Source organism: Heptranchias perlo, chromosome 41 (genome assembly GCF_035084215.1).
Source record: "Heptranchias perlo isolate sHepPer1 chromosome 41, sHepPer1.hap1, whole genome shotgun sequence".
NCBI classification, from domain to species: domain Eukaryota; kingdom Metazoa; phylum Chordata; class Chondrichthyes; order Hexanchiformes; family Hexanchidae; genus Heptranchias; species Heptranchias perlo.
The window spans coordinates 9,186,498-9,204,767 of NC_090365.1; the positions used below are offsets into that span (position 1 = coordinate 9,186,498).

The 18,270-nt window shown below is 45.4% G+C and overlaps 1 protein-coding gene across 2 annotated transcripts; it reads right to left on the reverse strand.

Annotated features, from left to right (window-relative positions):
- Positions 1–3,548: 3,548 nt before the first annotated feature.
- LOC137305845 (thioredoxin-like) lies at positions 3,549–11,232 on the reverse strand. Of its 2 annotated transcripts, XM_067974777.1 has the most exons (2): positions 10,919–11,217; positions 3,549–3,724 (listed from the first exon to the last, which is right to left on the reverse strand). In XM_067974777.1, the coding sequence occupies exons 1-2, from the start codon at positions 11,155–11,157 to the stop codon at positions 3,652–3,654; spliced, it is 312 nt and encodes a 103-aa protein (XP_067830878.1). In that variant the 5' UTR covers positions 11,158–11,217; the 3' UTR covers positions 3,549–3,651. The 2 variants fall into 2 exon arrangements, with proteins under 2 accessions (XP_067830878.1, XP_067830877.1); XM_067974776.1 differs by lacking the exon at positions 3,549–3,724 and having other exon boundaries at positions 10,862–11,232.
- Between the last annotated feature and the right edge of the window lie 7,038 nt (positions 11,233–18,270).

Consider the following 18,270-nt stretch of genomic DNA (forward strand, 5'->3'; position numbering starts at 1 on the left):
AGTCGCAAATAGACTGTGTTTACTGGTCTGCAAACGGGTGTTTTGAAGAGCAAAAGAGAGGTGAAAACTGGTGGATGATATCGGATCATCTCAATTAATCAAAGAAAATTCAATAAAACAAGAGGGTGTGAGTTAGGGGTGAAATGCATGAGAGAGATGCACAGAGGGGGAAAAAAAATCCCTCCCAAAATGGAGACATATAAAGTAGAAGGAGATTGGAAGAACAAGAAAGAAAATGGGGGAATTAAAAAAAAAACGGATATGTAACAGACCCGTCAGTACCCGAATGAGAGAAGTCACGCCAACTGTGTTCTGTTAAAAGGGTCCAACTAAAAAGTCAACTTTCCTCCCCTCCCCAGAGGCCAGTGGGCCCACCGTGTTTACCCAGCACACTGTGCTTCTGAGAAAATGGGTTAGCTCAGGTCACTGTTCAAACCAGTGGGCTCCAGAGTGCCCAAGAGAGAAGGGAATTGGAAAAATATTTGAAGGGGATTAAAATTGCAGGGCTATGGGGAAAGAGCAGGTGAGTGGGTCTAATTGGATAGCTCGTTCAAAGAGCTGGCACAGGCACTTGGGCTGAATGGCCTCCTTCTGTGCTGTAGGAGTCTATGATTCTATTCTTGAAGCTTGCATTGAGTTTTTTTTAAAAATAATTTTTGGGATGTGGGCAAGGCTGGCATTTATTGCAGTTGCCCTTTGAAGGTGGTGGTGATGCAACTGAGTCGCTTGCTAGGCCACTTAAGAGGGCAGTTAAAGAGTTAACCACATCAGTGTGAGACTGGAGTCACATATAGGCCAGACCAGGTAAGGACAGCAGGTTTCCTTCCCTAAAGGACATTACAACAATCCGACAGCTTCACGGTCACTTTTACAGACACCGTTTTTTGTTATTTCCAGAATTATTCTCAAACTGAATTAAAATTATCAAACTGCCACGGTGGGATTTAAGATCACATTCTCTGGATTATTAGTCCAGGTTTCTGGTTACTACTTCAGTAACATAACCACTACACTGCCATACTCATTACTAGTTACAATAGTGTAAGAGGCCAAAGGTAGCAAGAGGTCAGAGGGTGAAGTTGAAGTAACACAGGAAGTCCTAATCTCACTTGCGGACAGAACTGAGGTATTAAGCAAAGGTCATCCAACCTGCATTTGGTCTCTTCACGAGGAGTCATTTCAGTATCCTAGATTTGAGGAAGTACATGTAAATTGCAGTCTTGCTCACAAGGAGTGTTTTGAGACCCGAGACAACGGGGTGGGGAAGGGTGAATGAACAGATGTTGCATCTGCTGTGCTTGCATGGGAAAGTGCCACTCGAAGTCATGGTGGTGGAAGAATAAACCAGGGAAGAAGGAACTGTCCCTCCAAAGAAGGGAGGGGATGATACGCTTGGTGGTGGGATTATGTTGTAGATAACAGATAAAGAACAACAACTTGAATTTATAAAGCGCCTTTAACATAGGAATATGTCCCACGGCTTTTTAGGAGCATAATGAGACAAAGATTAACACCGAGCCGAAGGAGATATTGGGAGGGGTAACAAAACTTGTTCAAAAGGGAGGGTTTTAAGGAGTGTCTTAGGGGAGAGAGGTGGAGATGCAAGGAATTCGAGAGCATGTGGCCTAGATGGCTGAAGGCACGGCCACCAATGGTGGGGCGAAGGAACTGGGGGTGTGTAAGAGGCCAGAATTGGAGGAGCACGGAGATCTTGGACGGTTATAGGAGGGGGAGGTTACAGAGCTAGAGAGGGGTGAGGCCATGGAGGGATTGAACACAAGAAGTATTGGTGTATCGGGAGCCAATGTAGATGAATGAACACGGGGTGCTAGGTAAGCGGGACTTGTGGGATAGGATACGGGCAGCAGAGTTTTAGATGAGCTCATGTTATGGAGGGTGGAAGATGGCAGGCCGGCCAGGAAATCAATGGAATAGTCAAGTTTGGAGGTAACAAAACTCTTCTAATCTATCGGGTTTTCTGCCATTTCCTCTCCCAATTTTCAAAACAATTATTAGTCCTTATGATTTTCATGGAAGGGAGAGTGGAGTTACAGAATTCAGATCAAAATTTAGCTACAAGCTTTAATTTTAGTCAGTATGGATTTAATCAGTAATACATTGGAAAGGAACAAATAAGAGTAAGACAATAATAAAAACCCGTAAAATGTTTCATGAAGTATAATGTGAAAAAGTCCTCAGTACCTCTTCCCCCCCCCCAAACCCCCCACCCCCACCCCAGAAATCTGGCACACCAGTCTGTACATGATGCAGGCGATTGATGCTCCCCATCGATATGGTCTACTCCCTGTGCCAAATTGGGTTAAGTGCTGTATGTGATGTCTCTGGGTCTATGGGGTTTAAGCGTATTTTTGAATCCATGGGCGGGGGATTCAGATTTAACCTGAAGGAGGCTAATGTACCCATCACCCCTGTACTTCCTGATCTACATTGCCTCCTGGTTCAGCAAAGCCTCGAATTTAAAATTCTCATCCCTGTGTCCAAATCTTTCCATGCCCCCACCCCTCCCCATCTCTGTAACCTCCTCCAGCCCTAACAACCCTCCGAGATCTCTGTGCTCCTCCCAATTCTGGCCTCTTGTACACCCTGATTTCCTTCGCCCTACCACTGATGGCCGTGCTTTCTGCTGCCTAGGCCCTAAGCTCTGGAAATCCTTCCTTAAACCTCTCCGCCTCTCTTCCTTTAAGACCCTATTTAAAATCTATCTCTTTGACCAACATTTTGGTCACCTGCCCTAATATCTTCTTATGTGGCTTGGTTTCAAGTTTTGCGTGATAACGCTCCTGTGAAGCGCCTTGGGATTTTTTACTACGTTAAAGGTGCTATGTCAAGGCATGTTGTTGTAAATGCACTGGAGTCAAATTTCCTCATTGTCATATGGGTTTGCAATTCGCCCGTGGGATAAGGGAGCCACTTTTAGCAGTGCCACCACTGTGCTCATAGATATCGCTTTCCCAAGAAACAAACTACAGAAGCACCAAAAGTAAATGAAAGCAGCTTTCCTCATTTACCAGGTTATCCCATTGCTTTCTCTTTAATGATATGATTCACACTATGCTTGCCCTCTCGTCTCCATCCTGCCTGTTATCCTACATTGTCCCTCCTGCTGTCCCTCAGACCCAGTACAGTAGCTCCATTGGATCAGTTATCCGCTGAAGATGCTACCTTATGATGGGCCATAGTTCCACCCGAACCCTCCAGTGATTTGCCCAAGTAGTCATTCATTTCTGAGCCTAAGTAGCGAGCGTCAGCGGGTTGATTGACCGAAGGGGACAACACGACAAAGTCTCATTCCTGTTCACACTGGGCTGGGCATTTACTAACTGAGCAAGCAGATTGTCTGAATTGATATTGTCATTAAAAGCAAGCTGACGTTTACTGTCGTGCTCCACATATTGATTTGCAGATTTGGGCAAATCCAACATCTGTGACTAAACTAACCTTCAGCTGGCAAGGAAGTCAACTAAGATTGATGAAAATATTTTAGACAATGTCCAACAAATACAAATAAAACGATTGGATGTTTCTGATGCTAATGATCACACAGGTTAGATCTCACACACACTATCACACAGAGACTTCGAAACAGGTCATTGGAGGAGAAGGGAAGTACAGGGCTGGTTTGTGATGGGGTTAATCTCCATCTTGAGAGGCGATCCTTTGCCACTGGGTTTTCAAACTGGAGTCTGTCGATCCTAAGCGGGGTCTGTCAGGAAATATTACAATTAATGTCAGTCATAATTGCATAACACTCAGCACCACTGACCATATTGGGGAGGGAACCCATTTATCCTGAGTGATATTCTACTTACCCAGTCACAGTTTGTGTGCAAGGCGTTTGTCTTTTAAGTGACGTCACACCCAGAACCAGAGGATCGGGACAGTTGCTGCTGGGTGTGCTTCATTTGCGTTTCTGGTTTGTGATGTACATGCCCCCCTCTCCCGTGCAGTTCTGTATTGTTGGAGGTGCGTTGCTTTGGACGATTCGTTAAACTGAGTGTCTTTCTACCTGTTCCACTGCAGCGTGTCCTCCATCAAACAATAACAGTTTTAACCTTTGCTCAGTGGGTAGCACTCTCGCCTCTGGGTCAGAAGGTTCAAGTCCCACTCCAGAGACCTGAGCACAAAATCTAGGCTGAGACTCCCAGTGCAATAGAGGGAGCTCTGCACTGTTGGAGGTGCCGTCTTTTGGACAAGACGTTAAACCGAGGCCACGTCTTCCCCCTCGGGTGGATGTAAAAGATCCTATTTGAAGAAGAGCAGGGGAGTTCTCCCCGGTGTCCTGGCCGACAATTATCCCTCAACCAACAAAACTGAAAAAAACAGATTATCTGGTCATCATCTTTGCTGTCTGTGGGACCTTGCTGAGCGCAAATTGGTTGCTGTATTTCCTACATTACAACAGTGACTACGCTTCAAAAGTACTTCCTTAGCTGTAAAGCGCTTTGGGACGCTTCATGAAAGGCACTATATAAATGCAAGTTCTTTTACCACCAGAAACAGATTAGCTGGTCATTGTGCAGATCACTTACACTATGATCGTCCCCACTGCGAGACAGGCTACAGGCACAGCTAGTCTGACCTGGAGGGGGAGATGAGCAATGGGGAATATTCAGTGTCTCACATAAGGCGCTAGTTGCTTGTTAGCCTGGCCACAACCATAATTTTAATAAAATGGTGACTTTTGTCAATTGTTGCTTAAAACAGCTTATGGGGGTAACTGGGTGGTGCAGGGGGCTAGGCAGGTGTTTCACCTCAAGGGACTTGGGTTCAGATTGATGGGATGAGTGACTCCACTCTCTCTGTAAGGGTCCTCTGTGAAATGAGTTGGGGCAGTCTCAATGCAGTTCCTTGTGGGCATGGCCACACAGAACAGATCTTTCTTCTTCTTGTTTAATAACTTTGAACAAAACAAAGGGAAACTTATAAACTAAATTATATTATTCCCAGTGTCCACAAATTGCTGCAGTCCCTGCGGTGCCCACCGTTCGCGGAAGGCCTCAAATGTACCAGCGGACACCACCTGCTCCTTCTCCAGGGCCACCCTGGCGCAGTCAAGACTGCGGAAGTGATGTAGGCAGCCAGAGCGACCACAACTTCCCCCCCGTCCCCTTGGGCCGCGGCCATCCTGGACCTATAGCTGGCCACCTTGGCCAGGCCCAGGAGCAGACCCACAAGGTCCACAGACTTGCCGTCTCCAATTCATCAATTTCACTCTAAAAACTCACTGGGTGAATGGTGTGGACCTGTTCACCAGTGTCTCAGCACACTGAGGTGGGGGGGGGAGAATCAGAGGGGGAAAGGGTTAACCAGAAAGCAGGCTCTGGATTAGATTTTTTTTGTCTGATTACGCCTCAGTGAAGTGCCTTGCGACATTTTTCTACATTAAAAGGCACTGTATAAATGCAGTGTTGTTGGAGATAAGGGTTCAGTAGAGTGAAACAAAAGGAGCTGGAGAAACACAGTACAACTCTGAAAGCAGATTAACTTGCAACATTTGGCAGTGTTCAAATCAATGTAGATTCCTGTTTACGATGGGACGGTATTATCCCGGGATCACACTGCCTCCCTTATACACTATTCATTGAATCATGGACTCTTACAGCACAGAAGGAGGCCATTCAGCCCATCGTGCCTGTGCTGGCTCTTTGAAAGAGCTATCCAATTAGTCCCACTATTTCCCCACAGCCCTGCATAACTTTCCTTTTCAAGTATAAAGCCAATTCCATTTTGAAAGTTACTATTGAATCATCATAACTCGCAGCGTAAAAAAAAAAATTCTCATCTCCTCTTTGGTTCTTTTGCCAATTATCTTCCTCTGTGTCCTTCCTCTGTGTCCTCTGGATACTGACCTTCTCACCAGTGGAAACAGTTTCTCTTTATTTACTTCATCAAACCCCCTCCTCTATTAAATTTCCCCGTAACTTTCTAAGATCTCTGCGCTCCTCCAATTCTGGCCTCTTACGCATCCCCGATTTTCTTCGCTCCTCCATTGGCAGCCATGCCTTCAGCTGCCTGCGCCCTAAGCTCTGGAATTCCCTCCCTAAACCTCTCCGCCTCTCCTCCTTTAAGACGCTCCTTAAAACCTACTTCTTTGACCAAGCTTTTGGTCACCTGTCCTAATATCTCATGCGGCTCGGTGTCAAATTTTGCCTGATAACGCTCCTGTGAAGTGCCTTGGCACATATTACTACTTTAAAGGCGTTATATAAATGCAAGTTGTTATTGTAAGGAGAACAATCCCAGTGTCTCTAGTCTCTCCACGTTGCCAATACTCAATACTTATTGCCAAATACAGCATGTACCTTGATGGGCTCGCACCTTTTCGGAGAACACCCCCCGAAAGAGTTAGAATGTAAACCATGAACAGACTTGAAATAATATCTCTATGCAGTCTCTCATTTTCACACTTCTTTAATTGCAAAAATCTGACAAAGGCACGACTAGTCTGATGGACCAGTGATTGGGGTGCTAGTCTTACACTACACCTAGTTTACAGTAACACCAACCTGACACTTAGGACAAATCCTTTAATCAATACCTAACTCACTGGAAATCAAACACCCCGACACCTTCTGAAGGCTTTTACAAACCACCTCCAATAAACAGCTGTGTCTGTGAAGGAACAGTCAGTCCAACAGTCAAATAAAGCTGTTGGACTATAACCTGGTGTTGTAAGATTCCTTACATTTGTCCACCCCAGTCCATCACCGGCATCTCCACATCATTTCTCGATTAGCAGACGACTGTGGGTAGATGTGTCGGTTATCGGTCCTCCTTTTCAAGCCTTGCGAGAAATAAAGTGGCATATGTTGGGTATTTTTTTTTTTGAAAAGGATAAATTTGAAGTACACAAATTTAATTTTGAGAAGATAGAAACTATTTGGAGGAGAGACCGCAGGCTGTCATACTGGAGCTGTAGGGTGCTCTGATTAGGCTACACCTTGAATACTGCCTTCAGTTCCGGTCGCCAAGGCATGGGAACCTCCAGACCCTGACGGTGAGAAGGACCACAAAGCTGATCTCTAGTGTCAGAGAACAAGGAAATATTAGAAAAACCTCTTAAGCCCTAAAAGGTGAAGGAGAGCGGTCCTTAGAGAGTTATACAAGATGCTACAAATATAAAAAAGGATAATCTGTACCAATTTTACAAGTTAAAACATGGCATAGCTACAAGCTGGCAAAAGGCAAGTTCAGGACTGATTTCAGGAAGTACTTTGTCACACCTGTCACACTAAATCACACAAGTCTTGTTACAATTGTACAGGGCTTTGGTGAGACCTCACCTGGAGTACTGTGCACAGTTTTGGTCTCTTTATCTAAGGAAGGATATACTTGCCTTAGAAGCGGTCCAACAAAGGTGCACTAGATTGATTCCTGGGATGAGAGGGTTGACCTATGGGGAGAGATTGAGTAGAATTGGCTTATACTGCCTGGAGTTTAGAAGAATGAGAGTGATCTCATTGAAACACATAAGATTCTGAGGGGGCTTGACAGGGTAGATGCTGAGAAGCTGCTTCCCCTGGCTGGAGAGTCTAGAACTAGGGGGCATAGTCTCCGGATAAGGGGTCGGCCATTTAAGACTGAGATGAGGAGGAATTTCTTCACTCAGAGGGTTGTGAATCTTTGAAATTCTCTACCCCAAAGGGCTGTGGATGCTCAGTCATAAGTATATTCAGGGCTGAGGTAGATAGATTTTTGGACTCCAGGGGAATCAAGGGATATGGGGATCAGGCAGGAAAGTGGAGTTGAGGTCAAAGATCAGCCGTGATCTTATTGAATGGCGGAGCAGACCTACTCCTGCTCCTATTTTTTATGTTCATACAGAGTGAACGATATCCGGAAAGGGCTTCAGGAAGGGGAGTGGGGCAGAAACACGGGAATTGTTCCAGGTGGAATTTGGATGCAGTGATAGGAAAGTGGGATCGTGGGTTTTTATACTAGAATAAGGTAGATGGGTACAATGGCCTCCCTCATTGTTGAGGGTAGTCCCAAAATACATGCTGCATGGGGTTCCCTCCTACCTGAGGTCTTTGAAGCGTTTCTCCTTTCTCAATAAGTCGGCTAGCTGGCATTTACGATAGGTGAAGTTAAGATACAGATCGGCCATGATCTAACTGAATGGCGGAACAGGCTCGAGGGGCTGAATGGCCTAATCCTGTTCCTATTTTCAGAGGAAACATGTTGATAAAGAAACTAGATCAAAAATCAGTCACATACTTGGGTAAGCACTTTACAATGAACAAATAAAAGTGAAGCTTCCCTGGTAGGTCAGTAAAGGCACGGCCATAGATAACACTAAATCCTACAGTTCAGATTGTCCCTGACTCAATTCCTACTGAGTTTGCAGATCCAACCCAGGGTGGTTGTAGAAAAGCTACAAATGGCCTCAGAACCCCTGGGCTAAGGAAGAGGGGGGAAAATAAAATCAGCTAGGGTTCTTACTCCTGATTGCTATCCAATAATCCCTGCTGGAAAAATGTGTGAATGTCAGGTGGGGTCAGAAGTATGGCATTCTGCGGTCAAAAGCCCTGCCGACACTCACTGTCTGGGCTCGCGCATAAAGGATGGTGATTTGGGCAGGGTTCTGGATGTCTGACAGTCCCTGTGGAACCGAACCCCTTCAAGAGGCAACATTTTCAGGAGAAAATTGGAACAGAAAAAGGGAGGGATTGGGAGAAGGGTACCAAATACACCCAGCTTGCAACAAATATTGACTTCCGAATTTCTTCATCCAGCACCTTGCTGAAGACTGTTCTGAGCCATGAATGCATTCAGATTTGTCGCCCAAGTCTCTCACTATTGAGATACTTATTCGAAGAGGGTGGGGGGAGAAACCATTTTTTCCTGAAGCCTCAAGATTACAAATCACCACTGACATTAGGCAGAAGCAAACCTACAAGGGATGGTGACTCCAATTTAAAAAGCCGTTGATTGGCTGTGAAAAGAAAGACTTGCATTTATATAGCGCCTTTCACAACCACAGGACGTCCCAAAGCACATTACAGCCAATGAAGTACTTATGAAGTTTAGTTACTGTTGTAATGTAGGAAATGCAGCACTCCCTGCTCTTCTTCCAATAGTGCCATGGGATCTTTTACGTCCAGCTGACAGGGCAAACGGGGTCTCGGTTTAACATCCAATCCGAAAGACGGTGCCTCCTACAGTGCAGCACTCCAGCAGTACTGCACTGGAGAGTCAGCCTAGATTTTGTGCTCAAGTCTTTGGAGTGGGACTTGAACCCACAACCAGAGGCGAGGGGTGCTACTACTGAGCCACAAAGCAATGGGAAATCCTAAGGTCGTGAAAGGTACTATATAAATGCTAGCTTTTTCTTAATGTGTGAGAAATACAAGCCCCAATCCAAAATACTCGTGGATAAGCTTCCTTTTATAACCCACTAAGATCCCATATGCCACCCATAAACCACTGTGATTGACTCTTAACTGTCCTTTGAAGTGGCCGAGCAAGCCACTCAAATATATCAAAACAGCCACAACTGTAGTGGTTCAAGAAGCCATGATGTGGAGATACCGGTGATGGACTGGGGTGGACAAATGTAAGGAATTTTACAACACCAGGTTATAGTCCAACAGTTTTATTTGAAAATCACAAGCTTTCGGAGCTTTCGTCTTTCATCAGGTGTGTGAAGGTTTCCATCAAAGCACCGCATATATAGTCACAGCACAATGCCTGGTGATTACAGATAATCTTTCCAACTGCCTGTTATCACACCTCTGCATGGATGGTGTTCAGACAGGGGAACATTACACCTAAGACCATTGAATACGCAAGCGGTCAGATTACAAAGACAGAGAGAGAGAGAGAGAGACAAAGAATGGCCAGTTGTATTAAAAACAGATAACTTATTTCCCCCCCCCCCAGTGGGATTACATGTAGCGTGACATGAACCCAAGATCCCGGTTGAGACCGTCCTCATGGGTGCGGAACTTGGCTATCAATTTCTGCTCGATGATTTTGCGTTGTCGTGTGTCTCGAAGGCCGCCTTGGAGAACGCTTACCCGAAGATCGGAGGCTGAGTGTCCTTGACTGCTGAAGTGCTCCCCGACTGGGAGACAACGGATGAACGGGCACCGCACAACAATCGCCAGACAGGAGGGTTCCCTACCAGTCGGGCAACACTTCAGCAGTCAAGGACACTCAGCCTCCGATCTTTGGGTAAGCGTTCTCCAAGGCGGCCTTCGAGACACACGACAACGCAAAATCATCGAGCAGAAATTGATAGCCAAGTTCCGCACCCATGAGGACGGCCTCAACCGGGATCTTGGGTTCATGTCACGCTACATGTAACCCCACCGGGGGAGGGGGGAAATAAGTTATCTGTTTTTAATACAACTGGCCATTCTTTGTCTCTCTCTCTCTGTCTTTGTAATCTGACCGCTTGCGTATTCAGTGGTCTTAGGTGTAATGTTCCCCTGTCTGAACACCATCCATGCAGAGGTGTGATAACAGGCAGTTGGAAAGATTATCTGTAATCACCAGGCATTGTTCTGTGACTATATATGCGGTGCTTTTGATGGAAACCTTCACACACCTGACGAAGGACGAAAGCTCCGAAAGCTTGTGATTTTCAAATAAAACTGTTGGACTATAACCTGGTGTTGTAAGATTCCTTACAGTGGTTCAAGAAGGCGGTGGACCACCACCTTCTCAGGGCAGTAAATGCCGACCGTGCTAGTGATGCTCACATCCTGAGAATGAATTTTAAAAACTGCCTCCCTTACTTTCTCTGGTTGGATTTTTTTTTTAGTTGCAGATTTATTTATCCAGAGCAATCCTGCACAGGGCAGAAAATTCAGTCTCAATTAATTTTTTTTCCTTTTCGCTTTCCTCTCTATTTATCTTTTTTTTTTGCTTTAACTTCTAACAGGCCGCTCACTGCAGCTCGTCCAGTAGGTGCTCCAGCTTCTCCCTCTTGGTCCCCGAAAACTCTCCCATCTTGGTCTCCCGCTTGTAGAAGTGAAAGGTTGGCATGCAGGTGATGCCGGAGGACCGGGCCAGCGGCTCCGCGTCGTCCACGTCCACCTCCACGAAGACGATGTTGTTGAGCTGCTCGGAGAGGTTGTAGAAGTGCGGTCGGATCATCCGGCAGTTGCCGCACCATTCGGCCGAGAACATGATGACCACCAGCTTCTCCGTCTGGCTCAACAAGGTCTCGAACTGCTTGGCATCCCCCACGTGTTTCACCACCATGCTGCTTCCGGCTCCGTGCCCCGCCCACTGGGCCTCAGCCCCGCCCCCAATCCCCATAGTGACGAGTGTCGACGTCAACCTCCTCCGCTCCCATTGGCTAATTCTCATTGGCCATTCCTGATCACACGATTGCTACTTTTTTTATGAATGAATGGGTGGCAAGCCCTCAGCTCCATTGGCCGGAATGTGGATGATTGACGGTGCAAGGAGCCTATCAGAAAGGCGTCCCTGTGCCCACCAATTGGTATTTTTAAATTTCAAAATATATTTTATTTCAAAAAAATTAAAAATACCACAATTCCAAAGCAATACAATGTGGATCGTAAACAATAAGATTCCAACATTACAATTTAAAACATAGTGTATATCATATATCTGTGCTGTATCTTTTCTATAGTTCTATATATCCATTTTTTCAGACAGCAAGTGCTGGTAATGGTTCTGCTGTTGCCATTTACAGCTACTCTAAACGGATCTTTTGTTTCTTAACCTGTCCCATTACCACCCTTGTTTGCTTTGCACCATTATCCCTTTTGTCATTTAATCACCCTTTTGTCCTTTCCCCCCACCCTTCCCTGGCTCTGAACTTGCTTAAAAACTTTAACTCTTTAATATCTTCCAGTTCTGACAAAAGGTCTTCGACCTGAAACGTTAACTCTGTTTCTTTCTCCACAGACGCACCCTCACTTGCTGAGCTTTTCCAGCATTTTCTGTTTTTATTTCAGATTTCCAGCATCCGCAGTATTTTGCTTTTGACATATCTTATAATGCACGCAGTAAAATACAAGGTGGGATGGCCTTACACGGTGGCCTTTCCCCATACAGCCTTTGCGTAGGTCACACCCTGCCTCAGTGCATCCTGCAGCACGTACTCCTGGACCTCGGAGTGTGCCAGTCGGCAACACTCGGTCGTGGACAGCTCCTTCAGCTGGAAGACCAGCAGGTTTCGGGCGGACCAAAGGGCCTCCTTCACTGAGTTGATGGTCTTCCAGTTGATCATACTGTTTGCCACCTCCGCATCCTATTCAATACTGAGCTGAGTTTCGGACTGATAGATAGAGGAATCCACGCCCTCCATAAGGGAAACGTGGCAGCCAATTTGCGCACAGCAAGGTCGCATAAGGCACAGCAGGGACTGGAGTGTATAGTTGACATCGGCAACAACATTATGATTTAATTTGATAAGTTTCCTTTCTCTTTGGTATGATTTGGGTATTTATTGTTTGTGCCCCTCTAAAAAGGGGGCACTTTTGTTAGATTTCTATTATTTTGAGTTGATGACACTGAGACAACCCAGTGTCTCCCAACGGGTTTATTAAATAGAGGCAGGGTCCCAAAAACAGCAGTGAGATAATGACCAGACAATCTGGGGTTTTGTTCAGTTGTTGGTTGAGGGATAAATATTGGCCAGGACACCAGGGACAACTCCCCTGCTCTTCTTCGAATAGCACCGTGGGATCTTTTACGTTCACCTGAGAGGGCAGACGGGGCATCGGTTTAACGTCTCATCCGAAAGACGGCACCTCCGACAATGCAGCACTCCCTCAGTACTGCACTGGAGTGTCCGCCTGGATTTTGTGCTCAAGTCTCTGGAGTGGAACTTGAACCCATGACCTTCTGACTCGGGCAAGAATGCTACCCACTGAGGCATGGCCGGCAAAGTGGAAGGTGGAAGTATTGCTGCAGTCCTTATCAAATACAATATGCTACGTTTACATAACCGTGTTTGGAGTTTTGTCTGGGAAGAAGTTGAAGACCCCATTACCGAGCACTTATGTGGTCTTCACATGGTGTATAAGTAGTAGAAGAGGCAGCTGGGATGGCTAGTCCTCTCTTGATGTGGGATGTGCCTGGCCTCTGTTCAGCCCCTCCCCACTCGGAAGGGCTGAGATCTGGAACTCAGCATGTCAGTGTGATCCAGGCCACACCAATCCATGATACCCTGATATATAGGCTCATTTTAATGTACTGTATTGTAGTGGGAATTTATAAAAAAACATTTTCATTGCAACATGGTTTATTTAACAATCATTTTTTTTTGTCAATGGTTTTGAAGAAAAAAAGACAGATTGGGTCAGACTATATTTTTGTTTCCTGAAAATGCACATTAACCACCCTCCAGTGCCTCACCCTAGCTCTCTTGCCTCTGAGTTTGCAGGTCGTGGGTTCAAGCTGCATTCCACAGACTTGAGCAAATAATCTAGGGCTGACCGTTCCGTGCAGTACTGAGGGGGTGCTGTCTTTTGGATAAGACATTAAACCGAGGCCCCGTCTGCCCTCTCAGGTGGACGTAAAAGATCCCATGGTAATATTTGAAGAAAAGCGGCATTCTCTCCGGTGTCCTGGCCAATATTTATCCCTGAACCAACATCATAAGACAGATTACCTGGTCATTGCTCTTTGTGGGAACTTGCTGTGCGCAAATTGGCTGCTCTGTTTCCTTACATTACAACAGTGACCACACTTCAAAAATACCTCAGTGGACTGTGAAGTGCTTTGAGACATCCTGAGGATGTGAAAGGCATTTTCTAGCATGAGCCATTGGAAGACAGTAAGAGTGGAGAATACTGGTTGATATTTCCTCCCCCTGTAGCCCAGGGATACTGAGACAAGTTGCAGAAACCCAGCTGTTGCCTTGGCTGAAATCAGCTAGCTAAAGGCCCTTTCACATTATGGCCCAGTGCAGTCAAGCTGATGGGAAAGTGACACCAACATGACTTCCCTACACTGATCTCTCATTTTTACATTTGTTGCCAGTCTGCCTCAGGCTAATTGTGGAGGAAGATTCAACAGCAAACTGGGTGAGGAATGAATAAATTGGGTTTGCACTGTCACCTGTATAAGGTAGGTCAATGGATTTGCACATTGATTGGTTTTTTTTCAAAAAATATACTTTATTCATAAAATTTGCAGCAAAACATCCAATACAGTTGTCATATCACATTCCAAACGTACACAATACAGATTATACAATTTGCAGGTTACATCAAGTACAGTTCAATGAACACATTGTACATAATTACAGTTCATGACACTCTGGGATGTCTCATTGCATTATACTCAATACAGATTATTGATTACAGATTCATTACAGTTACATTACAGCAATTTGAATTTTACATTCTGCCCGGGGGGGTTTTTCCTTGATAGCAGCCCCTCGGTTTACAATGGCGGGAAGGCTCTAAACGGTTGCCTTTCCCCACAGAGCCTTTGCGGCGGCTGCACCCAGCCTCAGTGCGTCCCTGAGCACATATTCCTGGACCTTGGAATGTGCCAGTCTGCAACACTCGGTCGAGGACAGCTCCGTGCACTGGAAGACCAGCAGGTTTCGGGCAGCAAAGGGCGTCTTTCACCGAGTTAATGGTCTTCCAGCAGCAGTTACATCGATTGTTTGAGACCCATGTCTTAGTGAGCACTGCCTTAACCGAGTACTGACCAGGGTCAAACCTGGGATCTTCCTCATTCCCTTCATGACCCTCCTTCTTCTGCCACATTCCTGGAAGCCTTCTCCACTTTGCCGGATTGTCTATGCTTCCCTCCCCTCTGCTGTGCTCTAACCATTCACACATACTCTGGACCCATCTTTTGTTTCTCCAATTTCTCTCATTTTGTCTGGCACTATAATCACTTCTGTCATTTAATCATCTCCTGCCCTCCACCCAATCATAGACCTCTCCTTTTTTTTGCTTTTTCTGCCCCCCTTTTCTCCTTGGCTCGACACCTTGTGGAAATGCATGAAGGGATACTTGACCATATTAACTCTTTATTAACTCACATAATAGGTTAGCTACAGCACACAGAGAAGCACAATTGTGTAATTACGTTTAAGCCTTGGTATGTTGATAATTAAGTTAGCTGAGCAGGTGTTCAGAACCTCTGGCCCCTCTAGCAGATAAGGGTATTGCTGACTACAATGAGGGTTCCCTCCCAGTCAGGGAACACTTTAGCAGTCAAGGACATTCAGCCACCGATCTTCGGGTAAGCGTTCTCCAAGGCGGCCTTCAAGACACACGACAACGCAAAATCGTCGAGCAGAAATTGATAGCCAAGTTCCGCACCCATGAGGACGGCCTCAACCGGGATCTTGGGTTCATGTCACGCTACACGTAACCCCACCAGCAAGGGGAAAAAAAAGTTATCTGTTTTTAATATTCTCTCTCTCTCTCTGCCATTTGTGTCTCTTTCTCTCTGTCTGTCTAATTTGACACAATGTATATTCAGTGTACTGGGACGTACTGTTCTCCGTGGCTAATCTGTTTGAACACCAATGACACCTTTTGATTGGTGTGATGGTGTCCCAGCCTAATATGATATGCGATTTGAGAACCTTTCACTCATTCACCTGACGAAGGGGATAATCTCCGAAAGCTTGTGATTTTAAAATAAATTTGTTGGACTATAACCTGGTGTTGTAAGATTCCTTACATTTGTCCACCCCAGTCCATCACCGGCATCTCCACATCATTACAAAAATATAATGAGAATACAGTTTCTTGAAAGGCCATGTGGCCTTGAGACTGACTTCAGTCCAACTGATAACCAGGACAGAAATGTGGGGAGGATGGGAATGCTCAGGCCAGGTGCCAAAGTAATAAAGGGCTATGGACATTCGGCGGGTCAGGCTCACTACTTGATTGACCAACTACCTGAGCCAATAAAGAATGTATGTGTACGCCCATATTCTGTGACAGGTGGGCGTTGTTACTGAGCTGTATAAACGTGAGCTGTTTCTTGAACTCAGCGAAGATGTCTTGAGGTGCTCTTCCACTTGTACAAGTAAAATAATAAATTCTCACTTGTTCTACTTGGTTTTGAGTGTTAATGCATTGTATAGAATAAGTAATATTAAGTTTCGACAACCTGCTTATAAGCTGTTCATCCTCCACTTCTGATGAAAGGCCATCGACCTGAAACGTTAACCCTACCTCCCTTTCTCCACGGAGCCTGCCTGTCATGTTAAATGTTTCCAGCATTTTCTGTTTTTTATTTTACCTTCTTCGTGTCTCTGGTTCTAATCCACTGAGCAGGGCATTTACCCAACTGGGCATCACGTTTACTCACTGAGTTACTGGGGTCTCAGACTAAAATATATTTAAGAGGTCTTTTTACACATCAGGAACTCGCCAAGGCTTCTTCGAAACACCCCACAAACCTGCGACCTCTACCACCTAGAAGGACAAGGGCAGCAGGTTCATGGGAACACCATCACCTCCAAGTTCCCCTCCGAATCACACACTATCCTGACTTGGACATGTATCACCATTCCTTCATTGTCACTGGATCAAAATCCTGGGACTCCCTATCTGACAGCATTGTGGAAGCACCTTCACCACACGGACTGCAGTGGTTCAAGAAGGAGGCCCATCACCGCCTCTCAAGGGACAACTAGAGATGGGCAATAAATGCCGCCCTTGCCAGCGATGCCCGTATCCCAAGAATTGATTTTTTAAAAAGCACAGTGGTGTAATCAGCCCAGTGAGTTTTGTTACTGGGTCTGTGGTGAGAATGAAACTGTTTAACACAAATAACCACAGGTTTGATGTTTGTTACGCTGAATGTGCAATAGCGATTCCCAACTTAGGACAATAAAGATAAGGGCACCTATTGCAGGGAAACAGGGCACTTGTGCACAAACAAGCAGTTTGCAGTCACAAGTGTAAAGGGAGTAAAGGTTAGGCCATGCAGTTTGCTGAGACTCAGGTACAGAAAGGGTATTAATTATCAGAGCTGCTGATTTCTAATTTTCAATTGTGCAATTCGTCCCTAAAGCACTGGTAAATAATGTAATAAAAATAAAATTTATCCTATGCAGTCATTACAAATCAATGATTCTGATCAGAGGGCTTGGAACCCTCAATGCTTGGCGAAACATTATATAATTGACACAAAAATGCTACTGGTAAAAGCATTAATAAGCATCTATTTACATAATAGAGAGATCACCAGAAAACGAATGAATACAATGTGAGCTCCCCACATTCTACACCCTTCTATACAGCACCTTTTCAAGTTTCAGAGAAATTCACAGCAGCCAATTAGTGTACAATCAACATATAACTGAATGAGCAGTTAATCAGTTTTTGGGGGAATGTTGGCCAGGGCTCTTGGAGAATTCCCTATCTCTTCAAATAGTGTCACGGCATCTTTAAAATCCACCTGTACAGGCAGACGGAGCCCCAGTTTAACGTGTTATCTGAAGGACGGCTCCTCTAACAATGCAGCACCTCTTCAGTATTTCACTGAATTGTCCCCTTATGGTACGTGCTGAAGTCCCGGAGTGGATTTGAACCCGCTGACTCAGGGGGAAGAATGCTACCAACTGAGCCAAACTGACAGTTATACACCACAGATATAAACATTGCTGTACTGTGGCAGTCTGCAGGATCTGAATCTATTTATCCTGGGCCACCTCCACGATTTACTCAATGTGTGGTATTGGTTCAATTGTAGCATTTTCGCTTCTGAGTTAAATTGTGGGTTCATGTCCCACTCCAGGAGTTTGAGCATATAATCTAAGTGGACACTCCCAGTGCAGTACTGAGGGAGTGCTGCACGGTCGGAGGTGCCGTCTTTCAGATGAGACGTTAAACCGAGCTCCCGTCTGGACGTGAAAGAGCCCATGGCACTATCTCGAAGAGGAGCAGGGGAGTTCTCCCTGGTGTCCTGGCCAACATTTATCCCTCAACCAACATCACTAAAACAGATTTTATAGTTATTTATCTCATTGCTGTTTGTGGGAGCTTGCTGTGTGCAAATTGGCTGCCCCGTTTCCTACATTACAACAGTGACTGCACTTCAAAAAGAACTTCATTGGCTTTAAAGCACTTTGGGACATCCTGAGGTCATGAAAGGCACTATATAAATGCAAGTCTTTCTTTTATAGCAGTGGAACTGACACAACACCTTGTGCTTTGGAGTCACCTTGTGTAATGTCACCCCTTACAGGTACAAGATGCACAGTGAGTGCTCTGTTGCTGCCTGAAAGAACCCTAACCGTGCTGCTTTGAGAAACTCCAAATGGAGCACACACCCCTCCCA

Bases quoted from the DNA above. Each gene is read 5' to 3' on its own strand.
- LOC137305845 (XM_067974776.1), bottom strand. From the start codon at position 11,232: ATGGTGGTGAAACACGTGGGGGATGCCAAGCAGTTCGAGACCTTGTTG.